The sequence below is a fragment of the Phoxinus phoxinus genome (assembly GCF_949152265.1).
Source record: "Phoxinus phoxinus genome assembly, chromosome: 12".
Lineage (NCBI taxonomy): Eukaryota > Metazoa > Chordata > Actinopteri > Cypriniformes > Leuciscidae > Phoxinus > Phoxinus phoxinus.
The window spans coordinates 34,663,719-34,683,116 of record NC_136887.1 but is presented as its reverse complement, the minus strand read 5'-3'; the positions used below and the strand labels follow the sequence as shown (position 1 = coordinate 34,683,116).

Below are 19,398 nucleotides of genomic sequence, written 5' to 3'. Positions count from 1 at the left end.
TATGCATTTGGCAGACACTTTAATCAAAAGCGACTTGCGTAGCATGGGAGGTGAACTCATGACCTTAGCATGGTTTGTGTTATAAACATATTATATTATATTACAACACTGCAAAAAAATGCTTTTCTTACTTAGTATTTTTGTCTTGTTTCCAGTCCAAATATCTAAAAATTCTTAAATCAAGATGCATTTACTAGATGAGTAAAATTACATAAGATATTAAGTCTTGTTTTCTGGGGAAATAAATCAAAATTAAGTGAGTTTTTGCTTAAAACAAGCTAAATTATCTGCCAATGGGGTGTGAGAAATAATCTTGTTTCTGTTTGAATTAACATTATTTTTCTGACCCCATTGGCAGATAATTGCGCTTTTTTTAAAGCAAAAACTCACTTAATTTTGACGTAATAGACTTAATATTTTATGTAATTTTACTCATCTAGTAAATGCATCTTGATTTAAGAGTTTGTAGATATTTGGACTGGAAACAAAACTAAAATACCAAGCAAGAAAAGCATTTTTTGCAGTGAAGGTATTTAAATTTCAAATAAATGCTGTTCCTTTGGACTTTCTATTCATCACAGAATCCGGATATTAGCATCAATTATTTTAGAATACAAGAAAACGATGTATTTCTATTTGTTTGTCGTAACTTTCCCCCGATGTGCTGCAAGAAGACTTTGATAAGTAGAAATGATTTGCTTTCATGGATCAAAATGAGATTTGGTGCTCATGATATTTCCCGTTCTCACAGAACAAAAGCTTTCATTCACTGAGCGTATCATCGCTGGAGAATTAGATTTGAGGAAGGTCTTGTTTTTGGCTCGAGCTTCAGTGTCTCGACTGCACGACTGGACTGGACTCGAGCTGATGGTCAGATGTGTTCTTCAATGCTGCTCTTGTGGAAGAACTCATGAAACAATACTGCAGTTTTTTTTACAAATCACAAAATTGATTCCTGGATCTTTTCTATGAGCACCAGATGTGTGATTGTAATTGCCTTTGATTTGCCATGAAATTGCTAATTACATCTATTATTGGAGACAGACAGACTGAGAGACTGAGACATGATGGATTACTGCGGGATATTAAAGTGCCACTATTATGCTTCTTTTTTTTACATTTCCTTTCATGCGTGAATATAAAAGGTAAATGGACTCATTGTGTCCTAAAAGAAAGAAGTGATTCTGAACTGAAACGAGTCGTCAGTAATTCCACTCTCACTTTCTATGTAGTTTCGTAGCAAATTTGCATAATGTCAGCCTGTGGTCTTGATTGGCTGAACAGCGTCTCTTAGCTCCGCCCTCAAACACTAGCCCCGTTCACTTCCGGCGACACGAGCGACAGAATGTGGGCGTGTCAAGCAACGAAAAACACTTTTATGCAAAAATGTATGCAAATGAGAAGCGATTATCGCGAGCGACAACCAATAGGAAAGAAGACCGTCAGTGGAGCTCACGTCAGCGTCTCGAGTTCGAGGGCGATTTGGTTCGTGTTGTTCGTGTCGAGAAGACGCTGTGTTCTGAGATTGATACGGTAAAACCCACGCCATCGTCACTGTTCGTATCACTGTGATCAAGAGCTGAGATTCAGATATGATAATGAGCGTTTGCTTTCCGACCAATCAGAGCAGAGCAGCTCTCAGAGAGGCGGGGCTTAGAGAGACTGAATCTTTGATGGAAGCGTTTCAGAGACTGAGAGAAAGAGCTGGAGATTATGAGGACATTACAGTGGTTTAGATTTAGATGAATGTGAAGCTGTTGTAGGAGACTCTAAAATAACATTAGGAGCCTTTAAAATAGCATAGTAGGGACATAAAATTAAAGTTTCAAAGCAGTTTACCTTTGTTAGTCTCTGATCTGTACAACCTTTCATGGTCAAAACCCTACATTTGTTCTTGTTCAAGTCAAATTCTGTTTATGAGTTTAAATCTAAATTGAAATCTTTTTGGCTTTTTAAATTTTGTATGTTTAATTTGCTGATTTTATTTTGTATTGTTTCCTTTCGTTGTTTTATCTTATTTGTACAGCACTACGGTTGAACTGCTGTTGTGTTTATCAGTAATAAAGAAATTAAAAATACAAACTCAAAAGAAGCCGTTTCACTCGGGTATACAGATGATTAATTAAAAAATGAGAATATGGTGCAAAAGTTCATTTATTTCAGTAATTCAACTTAAAAGGTGAAACTAATATATTATATAGACTCATTACATGCAAAGTGAGATATTTCAAGCCTTTATTTGTTATAATTTTGATTATTATGGCTTATGAAAACCCCAAATTCAAAATTAGAATATTGTGAAAAGGTTTTATATCAAAATAAAGGCAATAAATAACAAATAAAGGCTTGAAATATCTCACTTTGCATGTAATAAGTCTATATAATGTACTAGTTTCACCTGTACAGTACGTCTCTAATGAATAGGGAAGAAAAGACGAGCGCAACTTCCGTTTCATGACAACTTTCTAAGATTAGTGTCTATAAAAATATCATTTTCTGCCCCTGTCTTCAGGATGCAGCTGCTAGATTAACTTCTGACCGGTGTGTTCCTGTGGTTAAACTGGGGGAAGTGTTCACATCTGCGTTCTCAGGCGGAGGAGAGGCTCACAGAAGCCGGATCGGTTTGATTTTATACGCATTATCATTAGCTCTGTTCCAAGACTTCGTGAGATGCCCTTACTACTGCTTTCTTAGGCAAAGGAAACCTTAATAAAATACTGAGCTTTTCATTGGCCGAAACTTCATATCTGTCACATTAGAGAAATGCATGGGAGAATTTGACTCTGAATTGATTACGGTAGATTTTGACATGTTGCCAAGCAAACAGTGCAATGCTTTAAGCAAATGCTGCATTGGGTAAAATAGTCAATTTTAATCAAATATATTCAAATTAAAGTTAAAATGTATTTGTATCGCACATTTAAAAACTACCACAGTTCACCAAAGTGCTTAACAATGTCAGGACACACACACACACACACACACACACACACACACACACACACACACACACACACACACACACAGTAAAAAAACACAGTAGAGAATGGCACAGTATCAAAACTCAACTCAAAATGAAAGCTAAGGAATACAGGTGGGCCTAAAGCAACGTATAAGCAATATTATAAATACGATTTTTCTGCGTTTTCACATAATCAAATGCATGCTGTCTTCTATATAGAGCTGGGAAGTATGATTGTTTTTAATTAATCATTTATTCAAATGATTCACTGATTAATTTAAGTGTGTGCGGCAGGGTTATTATCGTTAACTAAAACTATTAAAACATTTCTGTTAATTGAAATAAAGCTGAAATTAAAAATATAAATATTAGTTGGAAAACCTTAAACTAAAGAAAAAAATTAGAAATGTTCCCTTGGCCATAAACTAAAATGATATTAAGTTGAAGCACTGAAAGAAAAGTTACTCTTTTGGCGTAGATGCACTTTTATGATGGACAGATGCACTTTTATGATGGACAGATGCACTTTTATGATGGATAGATGCACTTTTATGATGGACAGATGCACTTTTATGATGGACAGATGCACTTTTATGATGGACAGATGCACTTTTATGATGGACAGATGCACTTTTATGATGGATAGATGCACTTTTATGATGGATAGATGCACTTTTATGATGGACAGATGCACTTTTATGATGGACAGATGCACTTTTATGATGGACAGATGCACTTTTATGATGGACAGATGCACTTTTATGATGGATAGATGCACTTTTATGATGGATAGATGCACTTTTATGATGGATAGATGCACTATTATGATGGACAGATGCACTATTATGATGGACAGATGCACTTTTATAATGGACATATGCACTTTTATGATGGATAGATGCACTTTTATGATGGACATGCACTTTTATGATGGATAGATGCAATTTTATGATTGATAGATGCACTTTTATGATGGATAGATGCACTTTTATGATGGATAGATGCACTTTTATGATGGACAGATGCACTTTTATGATGGATAGATGCACTTTTATGATGGATATATGCACTTTAATGGACTTCCAAAAACAAAAACCCATTCACTCCCATGATAAAGCTTGGAAGAGCAAGGACATTTTTGTAATATGTGACCCTGGACCACAAAAACAGTCACACGGGTCAATTTTTTTTAATTGAGATGTATACATCATCTGAAAGCTGAGTAAATAATCTCTCCAGTGATGTGTGGTTTGTTAGGATAGGACAATATTTGGTTGAGACACAACTATTGAAAATCTGGAATCTGAGGAGCAAAAAAATGTAAACATTGAGAAAATCTCCTTTAAAGTTGTGCATTTATGTTCACGATTGTGCTGCATTCACTCACAAAAATACATGTTTTATATATTTACGGTAGGACATTTACTAAATATCTTCATGGAACATGATCTTAATATCCTCATGATTTTTGGCATAAAAGAAAAATGGATAATTTTGACCCGTACAATGTATAGTTGCTATTGCCACAGATATACCCGTGCGGCTCCAGACTGGGTTTGTGCTCCAGGGTCACATGTGTAACTCTGATTGTATTCATCTGAAAAAAAAAAAGTCATATACACTAGGATGACTTCAGGGTGAGTAAATCATGGGCTAATTTTAATTTCTGGGTGAACTATCCCTCTAAAAGCGCTGCCGGCTCTACACTGTTCATGCTTCCTCTCTCTCTGTTTGTGTGTGCAGTGCTGAAGCCGCTGGTGGACGTGTTGAGCGACCCGGACTACATCAACCGCATGCTGCTCGCTCAGTTAGAGCACAGAGAGCAGGTGAACGAGCATCATAAGAAAGCGTACACGTACGCGCCGTCCTACGAGGAGTTCATCAAACTCATCAGCAGCAGCGCCAACATACAGTTCCTCAAACAGCTCAGGTACCCGACCAGCTCTGCTCTCACTGTGTTATTGCTTTCCATAAGTCCTGCATACTCCCGGGAACGAACACGGCACAATATTCCTCATTATAATAATTAATACGCAGAATAAAGGGGCGGGGTCTGGTTGAGTTAGTTAGTAGTGTGTTAAACTGGCGGTTACGGGAAGAGGCGGGACATTTCCCAAACACACTCGAAGCGCTCGACCAATCACAACACACTGATCCAGTCGACCAATCAGAGCACAGTGTGCTTTTCAGAAGGAGGGGCTTCATAGAGACAGGAAGTAAACAGAGCGTTACTGACAGACTGGGAAGAGAGGAGCCGCAACAATGGAGAATATGTAAGGAATAATTGACGACAACAGACGACGGCCTGGAGTCAATTATTCCGCTTATACTACAGTTACCACACCTCGAAATATTGTTCAGATGATGTATTTCAAGACGTTTGTAAAGTTTTTGTCATTAAAACGCTCTTGTATGCAGGACTAATTCCAAAACGTCATTGTAGAGTTAGCGGAGGTTTGAGCCGCTGATAGGAGACTAACACCGTGTCCTAACTACACGCGACGCGATAAAATTCCAGCGACAGCAAGTGTGTCTGTCCACACTAGACGCGACGCGACTGTGAGACGCCACACGTCAATCAAAAATCACAGCCATTCAGAACAGCGTGTGGGCGGAGTCTCTCTGTGAAAGCGCACTGCTGGCCCGCACTCGCATTGGAAATGGGTAATAATCAAATCAAGAAATAACATTATTAAAAATCAAAACATTAACAAAATATACTCATTGACTAATTTTGTTATGAAGTACAGTTGTATGTTTGCATAGAATTCAGTTTGAACGCTATATTATATGCTTTCAAAATCTGAGGTAAATTATCCATTATCGCTTCTGGCACAGTGACCTATTTATAATTAAAAATAAATAATGTGTACTCATAACCAGTGTAATTTCTTCATATGACAATCAGTTTATTCGATCTTGTTCATAGGGAAATTCATATCCATCCCGTCGCTCTATTATGGATGGAAGGAAAATTATATTCAAACTCAAATTAAACAATTTTAATACTATACAAAAAACTAAATGAACACCTGAGATTATGAAAGATTACAAATGAGATTATTGAATACGAAATATCGCATTCATTATTTCCCCCATTGAATGCAGCAGATTTTAAACACCGCTGTGAACACACACTGAACGCTGAACACACGTGCATGATCAGTCATACGTATCAAACTACATTCATAACCGGCCTTACAGTGAGTGTGTACCCAGCTTTATGCAGTTATTAATGCAGTTATGAGAGAGAGAGAAGCATATTCAATGCAATATTATTATTTATTTATCAATATTCGTCAATATTATTATTTATTTATTTATTTATTAATTCAATTCCTTTTAATTAATTAGTTCATTATTTTTTTCTATTAGTGACAGTAGATCTAGACTAATAAATGAAACGCAAAGCCCTTTTACAAGTATAGGCCTATCAATAATCAGTGGCGCAAAAAGTGGGTATGCGCTATATGGGGCGCATAGGGGCGCAGCACCAGGGGGGCGCCAAAGCGATGGTAAAAAAAAAAAAAATTATATATTTTTTGGGTATTTTCTATATGTGAGCTGCTTTTGTGCGTTTCTAAATAATTTCTGCATTTCCTCAATGTTATATAACCCTCTACTAGAGGACTAACTGGCTAGAGTAGGCGCCCTCATAAGATTCCATCATAGATTTTTGACATAGAAGAGGGGGGATAATAGATCCCAAGAGTAGAGTTGTCGTCGATAAAGATGGATAAAGTAAAAAAGCTGTCGGGGCTAAAAATAGAAAAAGAAAGAGAGAACAAGGAGATGGCATGTCAATTGATGCGCCAGCAGCTAAACGAGTGGATGGTGAAAGGCAACAGGATTTAAAGTGTGACGTCCACGCATAGCCTACTGACCATCGGGGCTACCGGGGGATTCCCGGTGCTTTTTGGGCCGATACATCTAATATATATATATATATATATATATATTTTTTTTGTCTTAATAGCCCATAAAACTCGTACATCGGAGGCCCGTTAGTTTTTTTTTATTTGTATTAATTGGCGATGCTGGGTTAGTGCCGGTGTAATCCATTGGTCAAAAAAAAAGTCAGTGTTCTTTTTTTTTCTGACATTTTTCGTGAAACGCGTAGATCAGCGGCCCATTGGCTTGATTGACACTGGGGTGGCCCAATCACATCTTTAATGTAAAGTATAGAAATTAGTACAAAACTAATTATGAAAGTTTCCTTTATTTTTCAGTGTATTTGTTTTACAATATATGGCTATTACTATCATGGGATTAATATTATAACTATTATTATGTAGGCTAGTAGTGTAATGTAGACAGACACTGTAACTAAAAGAGTTTCGCATTTTTCTTTGTTTAATTTGCACACTGAATATGGGTTGGAGCTTTTAATTTTGAACTCTCAAAGTGCAGCAGATTGATGAATTTAACATTAAAAAGCTCAAAATTTTCTTACGTTTTGCGCCCCTGTTGCGCCCCTGTCAATAATTATTTATTTGTTATATTATCTGCAATAATTACGAAAACCCGTGCAGCAGGACTATCAATTTATTTAAATATTCAGTTTAATTTACTATTGATTATATATACTTTATTCACTAAAAATTAAACTGCATGTTTCCGTTGATTGTGAAGTTAGACATTGAACATCGCAGATGATTTTTCTTGTTATGAATTGTATCCTATTTCCCGTTATTACAGTGAACTACGCGCAGTGATATGAAGCGGTAATGTGGTCAAGACCTGCCGGAACTACTTTAGCCGTGCGGTTCCCTGAAAATAATTGCACATCGTAGAACGTTCGCCAACCAATCAGATTCAAGCATTCAACGGCCCTGTAGTATAAGAGGAGAATAATCAACATTCAAGCAGGAAAACCTGTTCTAGTAGAGCACAAAAGCAAGATATCTGTAATATTATTGTGTTTTTTGATGGCTCCAGTCAGAGTTATCGGGTGACTCACTAAAGCTGTCTGGATTTTGTCCATTTCGCCACATCCAAACCAATTTACTTCAGTATAAAAATAGTCCTGTTGGAAAGCAATTTCTGTTACCTTCACCTCAGACAAATCACTCTTTAAGTAGGTGAACTGGAAGCCGGCGCTGGCGTCTGTTGTCGTATTGGAGAAGACGTTTGTCACTTGAGGTTTGTTCCGCTCTGGATGAATTATCCGTGACATTTAAAGGCTCTGGGAAACTCGTATTGATCCGCAGCCGTAGAGGACGATGATGGATCGGGAAGCGACAGGCGGGAACGGAAATAAAAGCCTTGAGATCCTAGTTTTCTGGATGCGTGTTTCAACATGTCAGGGTTTGATTGTGGTGATTTTTAGTAGTCGTTGCAAAGAAGTCTGAAGCCTAGCGAGGCTTGGAGGAGAAACTGGAAAAATTAGAATATGGTGCAAAAGTTCATTTATTTCAGTAATTCAACTTAAAAGCTGAAACTAATATATTATATAGACTCATTACATGCAAAGTGAGATATTTCAAGCCTTTATTTGTTATAATTTTGATGATTATGGCTTATGAAAACCTTTTCATAATATTCTAATTTTTAATTTGGGGTTTTCATTTTATCAAAATGATAACAAATAAAGGCTTGAAATATCTCACTTTGCATGTAATGAGTCTATATAATATATTAGTTTCACTTTTTAAGTTGAATTACTGAAATAAATGAACTTTTGCACCATATTCTCATTTTTCCAGTTTCTCCTGTAAATGTTGAATTAATTAAAGTTTGCACAAATCCTCACTGTTATAAGTCTTAACTCAAGCTCAGCTGATGATTTTAACATACTAAAGTTTAGCTCGTGCTGTATTAGGATATAACTATACTTTCAGAAATAACAGGGTTGACGATACTTCACTTGTCAAAGTCATTATATTAATGAGGGACACAAAAGACTGTTTTGTTCATCCGTTTATAACTAGATTAGGAGCTGATAAATGCAGTGCTAGTTCAGCATTATAGATATAATATTATAGTATTTGTTAATATTTTGAATAATCAGTTCAGTTTTCACTTTAATTTAAGTTTGTTTTAGTCATTTTGTTAGTCATTAGTCAGTGTGCTTTTGTTATTTTCCATAAAAAGTCATTTTAGTATGTAAACAAACTTCTTTATATCAATTAGTTGTCAAGTTTTTCATCTTAAATTTTTTAATTATTTTATTTCAGTCATATATCAATGACCATAAACAACTCAATCTCTATTACTTTAACAATCTCTGTTACCTTAAATTATCCGTTTATCTCTGTAAAGCCGCTTTGAAACAATCTACATTGTTAAAAGCGCTATATAGATGAAGATGAATTAACTTGAACTATTTTATTCATTTTAGTATCAATAACAACACTGAATAAATGCATGTAATTCACAAAAATCTAAATATGCATGAATATAATCATCTTGCATAATTGTTTTTATAATAAGATTCGATAACCGCCAGTTTCAACACTACTAACCAACTCAACCAGGCCACGCCCCTTTATTCTGCATATTAATTATTTAAATGAGAAACTTGTTTTGGAGAATGACTCCTAATATCTTAATCTGCTTGTGAGAATGTTTATGAATAACTCCTATTATTATTAAAACATAATATCTGAAGCTGTTAGTCTGTCGACTCAACAGTTGATCTTAGACCTTTGTTTAAATTAAATGAATCTTGGGTTTTTATTTTGAGTTGCGTTGACATGTAGGACACGAGGTCTAAAACTGAGCATCTTATCAGCCGGGTGTTTCTGTAAAGCTGCTCTTTTAGACGAGCGCACAGGGTTAAACCGTCTGTGTGTGGAAGCTGAAAGGCAGAGAGATGTGTTTGTTCTGCATCTATAATTCGAGCATCTCATCTCACCGCAGGAAGTAAACGTGAGGTCAGGTAATGAGGTTGTTGTTGCCGGGTGACGCGGTTTCGTTTCATGTTGTTTAGCAAGTCGAGTTACATTCAAGCTTTCTTAAAGGGTTAGTTCAGCCAAAGATGTAAACTCTGTCAGTAATGACTCTTCCTCATGTAGTTCCCCGTCAGACTTTCCTTCATCTTCTGAACACAAATGAAGATATTAGTGATTAAATCTGAGAATGGTCTCACTCCTCCAGAGGCTTCTGTTGTAATTGAAACTTGCCGGCCCAGAAAGTTAGTAAAGACATCGTTAAAATAGTCAAATAAATAAGGACTTTATTGAACTCTTGATGTACTTCTGTGTGAGTCTCAGAGTGAGTTCACGTTGTGTAACAGCGCAGCGCTTCTGGGGTGTACGTCAGAACGGAGGCTCCCTATTGGCCAGCATCACACACACATGACCAGCGTCGGCCAATAGTGAGCCTCCATTCTGACGTAATATTATTTGTTAATATTTTATGTTTATATTTCACTTTGATTTTAGTTTGTTTTAGTCATTTTTTTTTATGTGCTTTTGTTATTTCTTTATAGCTTTAAGTTTTAGTAATTTTAGTATGTATATTTATATATTTTATTTCAGCTTATTTTCAATGACCAAATACAACATTTATTAGTTTTAGTATCAATAACAAAACTGATTATATACATGTAATTTCATAAAATTCTAAATATGCCTGAATATAGAGCTGGTAAGTCCCGCCCCCTCCGTAAAACCCCGCTGGACCTCAAAGTTGAAAAACCGTCAATGCAAGTGAATGGGAGAAAATAATTATTTTCTGGTCCCGTTTGAATTGTGCCATGAATGTGAACATATGTTGTCTGTGAATTTTTTATATAATCTTTCATGTTACAAGTTTGACAGTATATGGTATGATTCGTCGGCTAGCAGTTGTGGAAAAGACATAACGAGAAAGACTACATGTCGCCTATGTGACGTCACCCCATAAAGTTGACTTACCCGTGGTTTTCGCCAACCTCAACGATGTTGTCCTCTCCCTGAAAGAAGGCGGTGAAGTGCACCAAAGACACAGCCATGTCTAGCGGGATCCGTGAGCTAGAGCCGTGAGCTAGTGGTGTTGACGTTTCAAACGCGTCGACAGCAGCGAAGAGTTGTAGTCCACAAAGTGCTCTCACACAAAGTCTACCCGTATCAAACTTCTACCCGCTAAATTGTAGCATTCTTCACACGAAAGATTATATAAAAAATTCACTGACAACATATGTTCAAATTCATGGCACAATTCAAACGGGACCAGAAAATAATTATTTTTTCCCATTCACTTGCATTGACGGTTTTTCAACTTTGAGGTCCAGCGGGGTTAGCGGAGGGGGCGGGACTTACCAGCTCTATAATCATCTTGTATAATTGTTTGTATAATAAGTATAATAAGTGTTGTTTTATGGCGGCCATCATGTGAAGGTCAAACCGTCAAATTCCAGTTTTAGTTCACCAGTTTGACCAGTCAAGCATCACTATTGCTCATTACTTAGTCAATACTTACTGTAAGTACTATTGATCAGTAACGCTCTGTTCACTTCCTGTCTCTATGAAGCCCCTCCTTCTGAAAAGCACACTGTGCTCTGATTGGTCGGCTGGATCAGTGTGTTGTGATTGGTCGAGCGCTTCGAGTGTGTTTGGGAAATGTCCCGCCCCTTCCCATAACCGCCAGTTTAACACACTACTAACTAACTCAACCAGGCCCCGCCCCTTTATTCTGCGCATTAATTATTATAATGAGGAATATTGTGACGTGTTCGTTCCCGGAAGAAACTCAAGACTACAATGGAGGCGTTTCAGGAGTTCAGAAACACTGACACTGATATAGAGAAGAACTGGAGCTTTACATGATCACACAGCAACATTACACACACTTTGCTCTGCTTGTGTGTCGCTGCAGGTATCAGATAGTTGTGGAGATCATTCAGGCGACCACAATCAGCAGTATCCCACAACTGAAGAGACAGAAAGGTAAGATGACCTTCAAACACACCGGCCAATCACATCACTCCTTATTTAGGGATTCACATGTGACCCTGGAGCACAAACCCAGTCTGGAGTCGCACGGGTATATCTGTGGCAATAGCAACTATACATTGTATGGGTCAAAATTATAAATTTTTCTTTTATGCCAAAAATCATGAGGATATTAAGATCATGTTCCATGAAGATATTTAGTAAATGTCCTACCGTAAATATATAAAACATGTATTTTTGTGAGTGAATGCAGCACAATCGTGAACATAAATGCACAACTTTTAAGGAGATTTTCTCAATATTTACATTTTTTTGCTCCTCAGATTCCAGATTTTCAATAGTTGTTCAATAGTATAATCTAAATTTAAAAAAAAAAAAGACTGGTTTTGTGGTCCAGGGTCACATATCTCGTCTTTCTACATTTGAATCTAATGATGAACTTTAAAGGGTTCGCCCCGTTCTCTAATTTGCTTTAATGATGGAGTCTAATGGACATGAGAGCGTCTAAGAGAATAAAATCTGCCTTTATTACATCTTTGATTTAGACCCTGCCTTGACTAAAGGCAATAACCCAGAGTATTTGCTCTGGTGCGTCGTGAGCTGTTATGAAGCTCTGTGATTGGCCGACGGGTAATTGCTCTGAAACCGGTGACAGCGATGACATTTACCCGTAAAACACACGATACCTTCAGGAATCTGTAAATGTGCTGTGGTAAATGCTCCTGAATGATTCATTCTCAAACTTTGTATCAGAAGAGTGTGAAATAAGTCGATGTAAGCAAGGGTCTGTTTCTAATAAAGCGTCTGTGAACGGAGGATAAACCTTCTGAACGTTTGTCTATCTCAGGAGATCAAATTCAATATTTACTTTTTTAAATATATTTTTAATGGAAAAAAAGGGCAGCCGGATTGCAGAATTAGTCTCTTTAGGTGTGAGCTCATTTGCCACTTAATGTTTATTTGTAGCGATTTATTTGAAACTTATATTTCCCATCATTTTGATTGACTGATTGTTTTATTAATTATCTTATATAATTTATTTTTCCTTTTATTTTCTTTAAAAAAAAATATTTTTCTTTTTTCATTTTATGGAATGTTTCATTGGGTTTATTACTAAGGAAACGGTTTTATTTATTAATTGTTTAAATTAAAAAAAAATATTCTTTCACTTTTTCTTTTCTTTTTTTCTTTTCTTTTATTCGTGTTTCCTCAGGAACAGGTTTTATTTGTTTGTTTATTTTTATTTTTAATTTTTTTTATTTTGTTAGTTTCGCTTTTTTCCCGTTTTTCAAATTATTTTTTACAATATTTTGGAATATTCAATAAGTGCTTGCTTAGGAAAATATTTTTTTATTCTTTTATTTTATTTAAAATTTTTATTTTTTAATATTTTTTCTCTTACAATTTTATGCAATCTTCAATTTCTTCATTCGGGTAAAAGGTGTATTCTTATTATTTTATTTTTATTTTTTATTAATACATTTTTTATATAATTGTTTTATTATATATTTTTATTTTTTCTTTGTTCCACACAAAGTTAGCTAAATATTAGCTAGTAAATATTGTTTACTTTTTTAAATGAATAATATAATATATCAAATACATATACACATATACATATATATATATATATATATATATATATATATATATATATATATATATACACAAAAATATTGAAATATTGAATATGTTGACATATTTCTAATATCATATCTAATATGAGATTTGTGTCATATTATTGCTTAAAGAAACACCCACTTTTATGCTGTTTATAGAAAACGGCCTTTAAACCACCAGGATGTTAATTCTCAGAGGTAATATCACACACACACACACACACACACACACACACACACACACACACACACACACACACACACACACACACACACACACACACACACACACACACGTCACAGAACGACACGGCGAGTCAACAGCTTATGTCTACACTGTAAAGAACTAATACGCTGCATGTTTGTACTGGGTAGTTTTGTGGCACACTTGTATTATACATTCTTGTTAATACTGTATTAGTTATTGTAAAACTGCAAAGTAACTGTGACTAATATATTATTTGTATTAAAAGCAGTGGAAAGTGCGTTAGTTGCATCTCAAGTAATGAATCTCTAGTGATTTTATTTATTTATTTTTATTTATTATGATTTTTTAAATGTCTTAAAGCAAATGGGGTTTGCAAGTTTTACAACTAAAATAATATTTTGAAATACTGATTTGTGTAATTTTCATTCATTATTTTTTTATTTTTTTATTATTCATAACAATTAAAAAAGCATACACATTAAATTAAAATGTATTAACTTTTAGTTTTTTTTCATTCTTCTAGTGTCTTGTTTGCCATTTTAATTTAATAATAATAAAAAATAATAATACAATTTTTATTTTTTATAGCGACTTTCAAGAACCCAAGGTCGCTTCACAAAATAATACAATCAGTTGACCGACAAAGAGACAAGCAATCTGCTTATTATAACAATCCAAACAAGCAGAAAACAGGAGACAAACAATAACTACAAATAATTGACATGAGAGGTTATAGAATCAAAGAAAACATACATTTCGATAAAGTAAAAATTTAACATATAAAAAATGAAAAAGTGGAAGACAGAGAAAATAATTAAACTCCCAGATTCCGCGCAGTTTTTAAGGCCTAATCTGGACACCATCAATTTCAATAAAAATGTCATGCATGCCGTGGTAATCTCTGTGATTTAGGGCCAATCAACAGGATTTCAGTTTTCCTAGCATTAATCTGTAAGAAGTCATCAGACATCCATGTTTTAAGTTCCTGAAGGCAAGAGATAACACAAACGGGTGGACAAACTGAGTTGGGTTTAACCGTGAAATAAATATCATCAGCGTAGGGCTGGGCGATATGGCCAAAAAAAAATATCACGATATTTTTTTATATATCAGTCGATATCGATAATTATCGATAAATGTCAAATCTTTATTTATTTCAAGTTTAAAGACAGATTTGTACTCCTAAGTGAAAGCTGTAGAAACCAGAGCGTTGTGTTTTTAAACTACTCTTTATTGTCAGAACATATCATGACAAACACTTGCCAAACAGGTGAACATTCACAAATCCGAGGTAGAACATTCAAACATTTGTCATTTTTCCTTAACAAAATACATATCTTTATTTCAGTAGTATTAGCTTGAGTTAGGATGCAGATTTACTTTATACAATTTATGTTCATTAACAAAAACAGTAAAATCTGTTAAAAAAAAAAAGTAACAACATTATTTATATTTGGTAAAATGTAATATTCTTTAGTTTTATTAAAACGAACCATTGGTCATCCAGCATCATGCATTTAGATCATGATAACCACAGATAAAATGTAACTTTATGGTTTATATTGTAACTTTATGGTTTCTATGTGAGAATGGTTATTTATGAAAACCAGTAGCCTAAATACATTATTAAAAACTAATTATATTCCATTAGTCCTTTAATACATTGTCTACATTAATAATATTATACAATTCTATATATATATCCCACATTTCATGGTGCAGTTAATATTACTAGGTTAACGTTACAGTAACGTTAAATCCGTGGTAAATGATGGGAATGTGTCGACGGAAAAGCCTTCTGACTGTATCGTTGCGCACAGTGCTTCTCCTGTTCGTCAGCGCCGCTTCATCTGCCTTTAAACTGGTTTAAATCACTGAGACATTTGTGTTCCTCGCTGAATTCAAGCGCTTCTCACTGGATCTAGTGACCGAGGCCGATCAGAGTAAACGCGTCTGCTCGAGGGAGCTCGCGCTCGCGCTGCCGTTTGGACTTTGAGCCGAGCGGATAAACGGTCCGTGTGGCGCGCGGTTCAAATGAGATTCGTTCCGCTTTTGGCGCAAAAACATTATCGAACATTTATCGAACTCTTGATATCGTTTTATCGAGAAAAATTATATCGCGATAATTATCGTTATCGTTTTATCGCCCAGCCCTACATCAGCGTAACTATGAAAGTTGAGACCATGATCTGTCTTAGTGGCAAATCAAAGAGGGCCAAGTACAGAGCCTTGTGGTACACCATGAGAAATAGTGACGGTACGGGATCGATTCTCACCTATCCTAACAAATTGCTGTCTATCCGGTAGATATGAAGTTAAAGATACAATTTTGTTGCCACTAGGAGGCGCTAACCTCTTACAATAACAAAGGCATAAAATGTCCAGCGGAATTATGGAACTTGTCGTCATGCCGACGTATCTAATAATGTTTATGGATGAGTGAATACATTGATGTCTTTATCATGACTGTGGTGTGAAGCGGCCGCGAGTGCTAATGAGAGACAGATATCAGCGCCACACGCGAGTCGCGCGGATATAAAGGAGTGAGGACATTAATCTACCGAACTAACGTACCCGCAAGTGCTGTATTAATACTCACAGGACAGTTTATTAGACGAATGAAGCTTGTGAGGTAACGCAGCGCTGTTCACTCGCTCTACACTATCACACTAAACTACATCTGAGTGTGTTAAAGTTATAATGTTATTCTGTGTGTTAGTGTGTCTGTGTGAGACTAGCGGTAAGCTAGATCAACATTAGCATAACATACTGATCATATTCTAACATTTCATCATGTTGAGCTATATAACATTGATTAGTTTTATGTACATTTGCTCACCTGTCTAATAAAGCACACGTAAGAGCGACGTCTCTGTCAAGTGGAAGTTAGCCGCGGACGCTAGCTCTCAGACGCTAGCTCTCGGACGCTAGCTCTCGAACGCTAGCTCTCGGCGTCTGGAAAACGCCACGCTGATATTGATCCACGGTTTAGTTCTCCTTGGTATGCTGGAATAGGATCAAGTGTACAGGAGTTAGAATTAGATTTGATAATGAGTTTAATTTTAAATGAATTTGAAAAAATGTAGATAAAAATAACAATAAGTGTATATATATAATTATTAATAGAGTTTTTAATTTTAGTTTTTGAATGTTTAAACATTCATTTATTTTTAAAAACATTAAGTTGGAGTGTTTTAAACTAGGGATGCACGATGTGAAATTTTTTGGCCGATATCGATAACCGATAATTCTTTAAATTTGTAAGCCGATAACCGATATATTGGCCGATAAATCTAAATGCAAATTTTTTTACATTTTTGAGAGCCTGATTACAAAATACTAAAGTCTCACCATTAAAAGCCACGTCCCAAACACACAATTATAATGTTCTCATGATAATTTTATGTAGCCGATATGATATGATTAGAACCGTATTTTCCTCTTTTGAAGTGATTCTAATCATATTTCAATTAATTCAAAACCATAATGATGAACAGTGTGCATCTGAAGTGTCTCAGCTGATGGAAATAATCCATTATATATCGGCTTTAAGTCAAATTTTCTTATCGTGCCGATAACGATAACATTAAAAATGAACATATACTATCAGCCGATACCGATATGGTGGCCGATATATCGTGCATCCCTATTTTAAATAAATTATTTGGTAATTGATTGCTTCTTTTTTAAGTTTCCTTCCTAGTTTCCAGTGCATGTAAACATAAATATTTTCTGCTTTACATGTTGATTGGTTGATTTTCAGTGTAAGGTTTGAGCAAGTTTTAGATGTGTTCAGGCATCGGTCTGGTGCAGAACGAGCCGTTTAAACACGTCCAGCGATGTTTGTGTGTGTCTTGTTTATGTACTTGCTTGATCTCTGTGTGTAAGCGACATGAAGCAGAAGGAAATGAAACCGGTCCTGGTGCTTTTCATCATAATCTGCTCCAGTCATCAGAGCCGAATAACTTTCCTGTACGGTTGCATCTCTTCGTTTAGTTTTTTTTTTCCTTTTTTTTTTGTTTTGTTTGTAATAATGTGATGTTTTGAAATGTAATACCTCTCTCTCTCTCTCTCTCTCTCTCTCTCTCCACCCCATGGCGTTCAGTTTTTAAACTATGCAATGATGCAATGATGTAAAACCTGAATGGAGAGTGTTATGTAAACCACAATTGTTAAAAAAGACGGCAATACTAGATTTGCAATGGAGAATTCTGCATGGAGCCGTTGTGGTCAATTCTTTTGTTTAACTCTTGGTTGTCCTTTTTGTCTTCAAGAGTCTTTCATGCTTTTATGTATTGTTGTAGGCTTAAAGCTAGAGTAGGTAATGTTGGAGAGCTAGCCAGATTTGAAAGTGGCACCTCTTCTAAGCTCCGCCCCCTCCTGTCAGTGCTCCATCCAAAGCTACGCCCCCCCACAAACATGAACGCGCATCCACATTTGGAGTCAGCCGCATGTACCTACCAGTGATGCGCGGGTTGATCCAAAATTAGCGGGTGCCTGCGCCCGCGGTTACGAGTCATCCAAAAATATTTTTAATGATATTCGGGTCGCGGTCGGTCGGGTCGTTTACCTTTGTAATTTATATAGTAGACACAATGTTCTATGAAATACACAGGTCTACACTTTATTGTCTGAATGCGCGAGGATGACGCACGAGCTCAGTCTGCAGATGAAAGTGGGAAATCCTTATTTACCTTTTGAATGTTGAGCGCGTTATTAACTTTTGAATAAAAGCTGACGCGGGACAAAATGCCCGATTTCACAACGCGTTGAACTGAGCAATGCCATTGTGCCATTTTAATAGGCTACTTTTAAAAGCATATAGCTCAGTAATGTCAGATTTATGTAGCCTATTTGCTGAGAGGGGGCGGGATTTTTGTTGGGAAAGTCCGGGGAGAGACGCACACGTCCATTAGACTGGATAAACACATGGTCAATTACGATTGTTTTTAAATGTGCTATATAAATAAAATTGAACTGAACTGAACTGAACATGCAGCATCTTAATTGTTAAGAAAATGAAACGAAATAAATGAATAAATCAAGCCTTTATTACAAAACACTAGGCGATATCATACAGCATTCTGAAAAATGCGCACCCCTAGTTCCTCCGTCTACGGCCCAATGACGCGATGAGCATTTGCTACTTTAAAAAACGCGGGTCGGGTACAATATTTTCATTCTTTTTTTTTGCGGTCCGAGTTGCGGGCGGGTTAGTTGAAAACGTCGGTCGGGTGCGGGTTGTTTATACATTGACCCGCGCATCACTGCTGTGCACGCAGTGGTGCTCGGGCACGAGACATGAAGGCATCTGATTGGTTCTTTACATTCGCACCGAATGGCAGTGATTGGTCAGAGTTTTTACTGTCCTACAGCTGCTACAGAGGTCAGATTTGTTTCATTCCTTTTTCTGAACACATAATGTATTGACTACTATCAGAATGGAAGGACCATTTCACCCAGTATTAAAAAAAATGTTTCTGAGCAGGATTACCAACCCTAGCTTTAAACCGTTTCTTGTGTCGGTTCAAGAAATGTGTGACAAGTTCAATGAGAATTTTTGGTTTCAAGTATGTGCAGAAAAAGAGTTTTTGAGAAAAGTAAACTAAAGCAAGGTCCTTACTCAAAGCAAGTATGCTGACTGATTTCAGGTTTTATAATGCCATTGCCACGAATTATCTTTCCACTTTTAAAATGAGATGGTGCAGTCCTGATGTGCTGTGTACAGTAATT

General features: G+C 36.0%; 1 protein-coding gene across 1 annotated transcript in view; it reads left to right on the top strand.

The window, feature by feature from the left end:
• Positions 1 to 19,398, top strand: part of snx25 (sorting nexin 25) — an 83,659-nt gene that overhangs the window by 27,950 nt on the left and 36,311 nt on the right. The window contains 2 exon segments of the mRNA XM_079629892.1: positions 4,706 to 4,892; positions 11,762 to 11,832. Coding sequence (XP_079486018.1) covers positions 4,706 to 4,892; positions 11,762 to 11,832 — 258 coding nt within the window.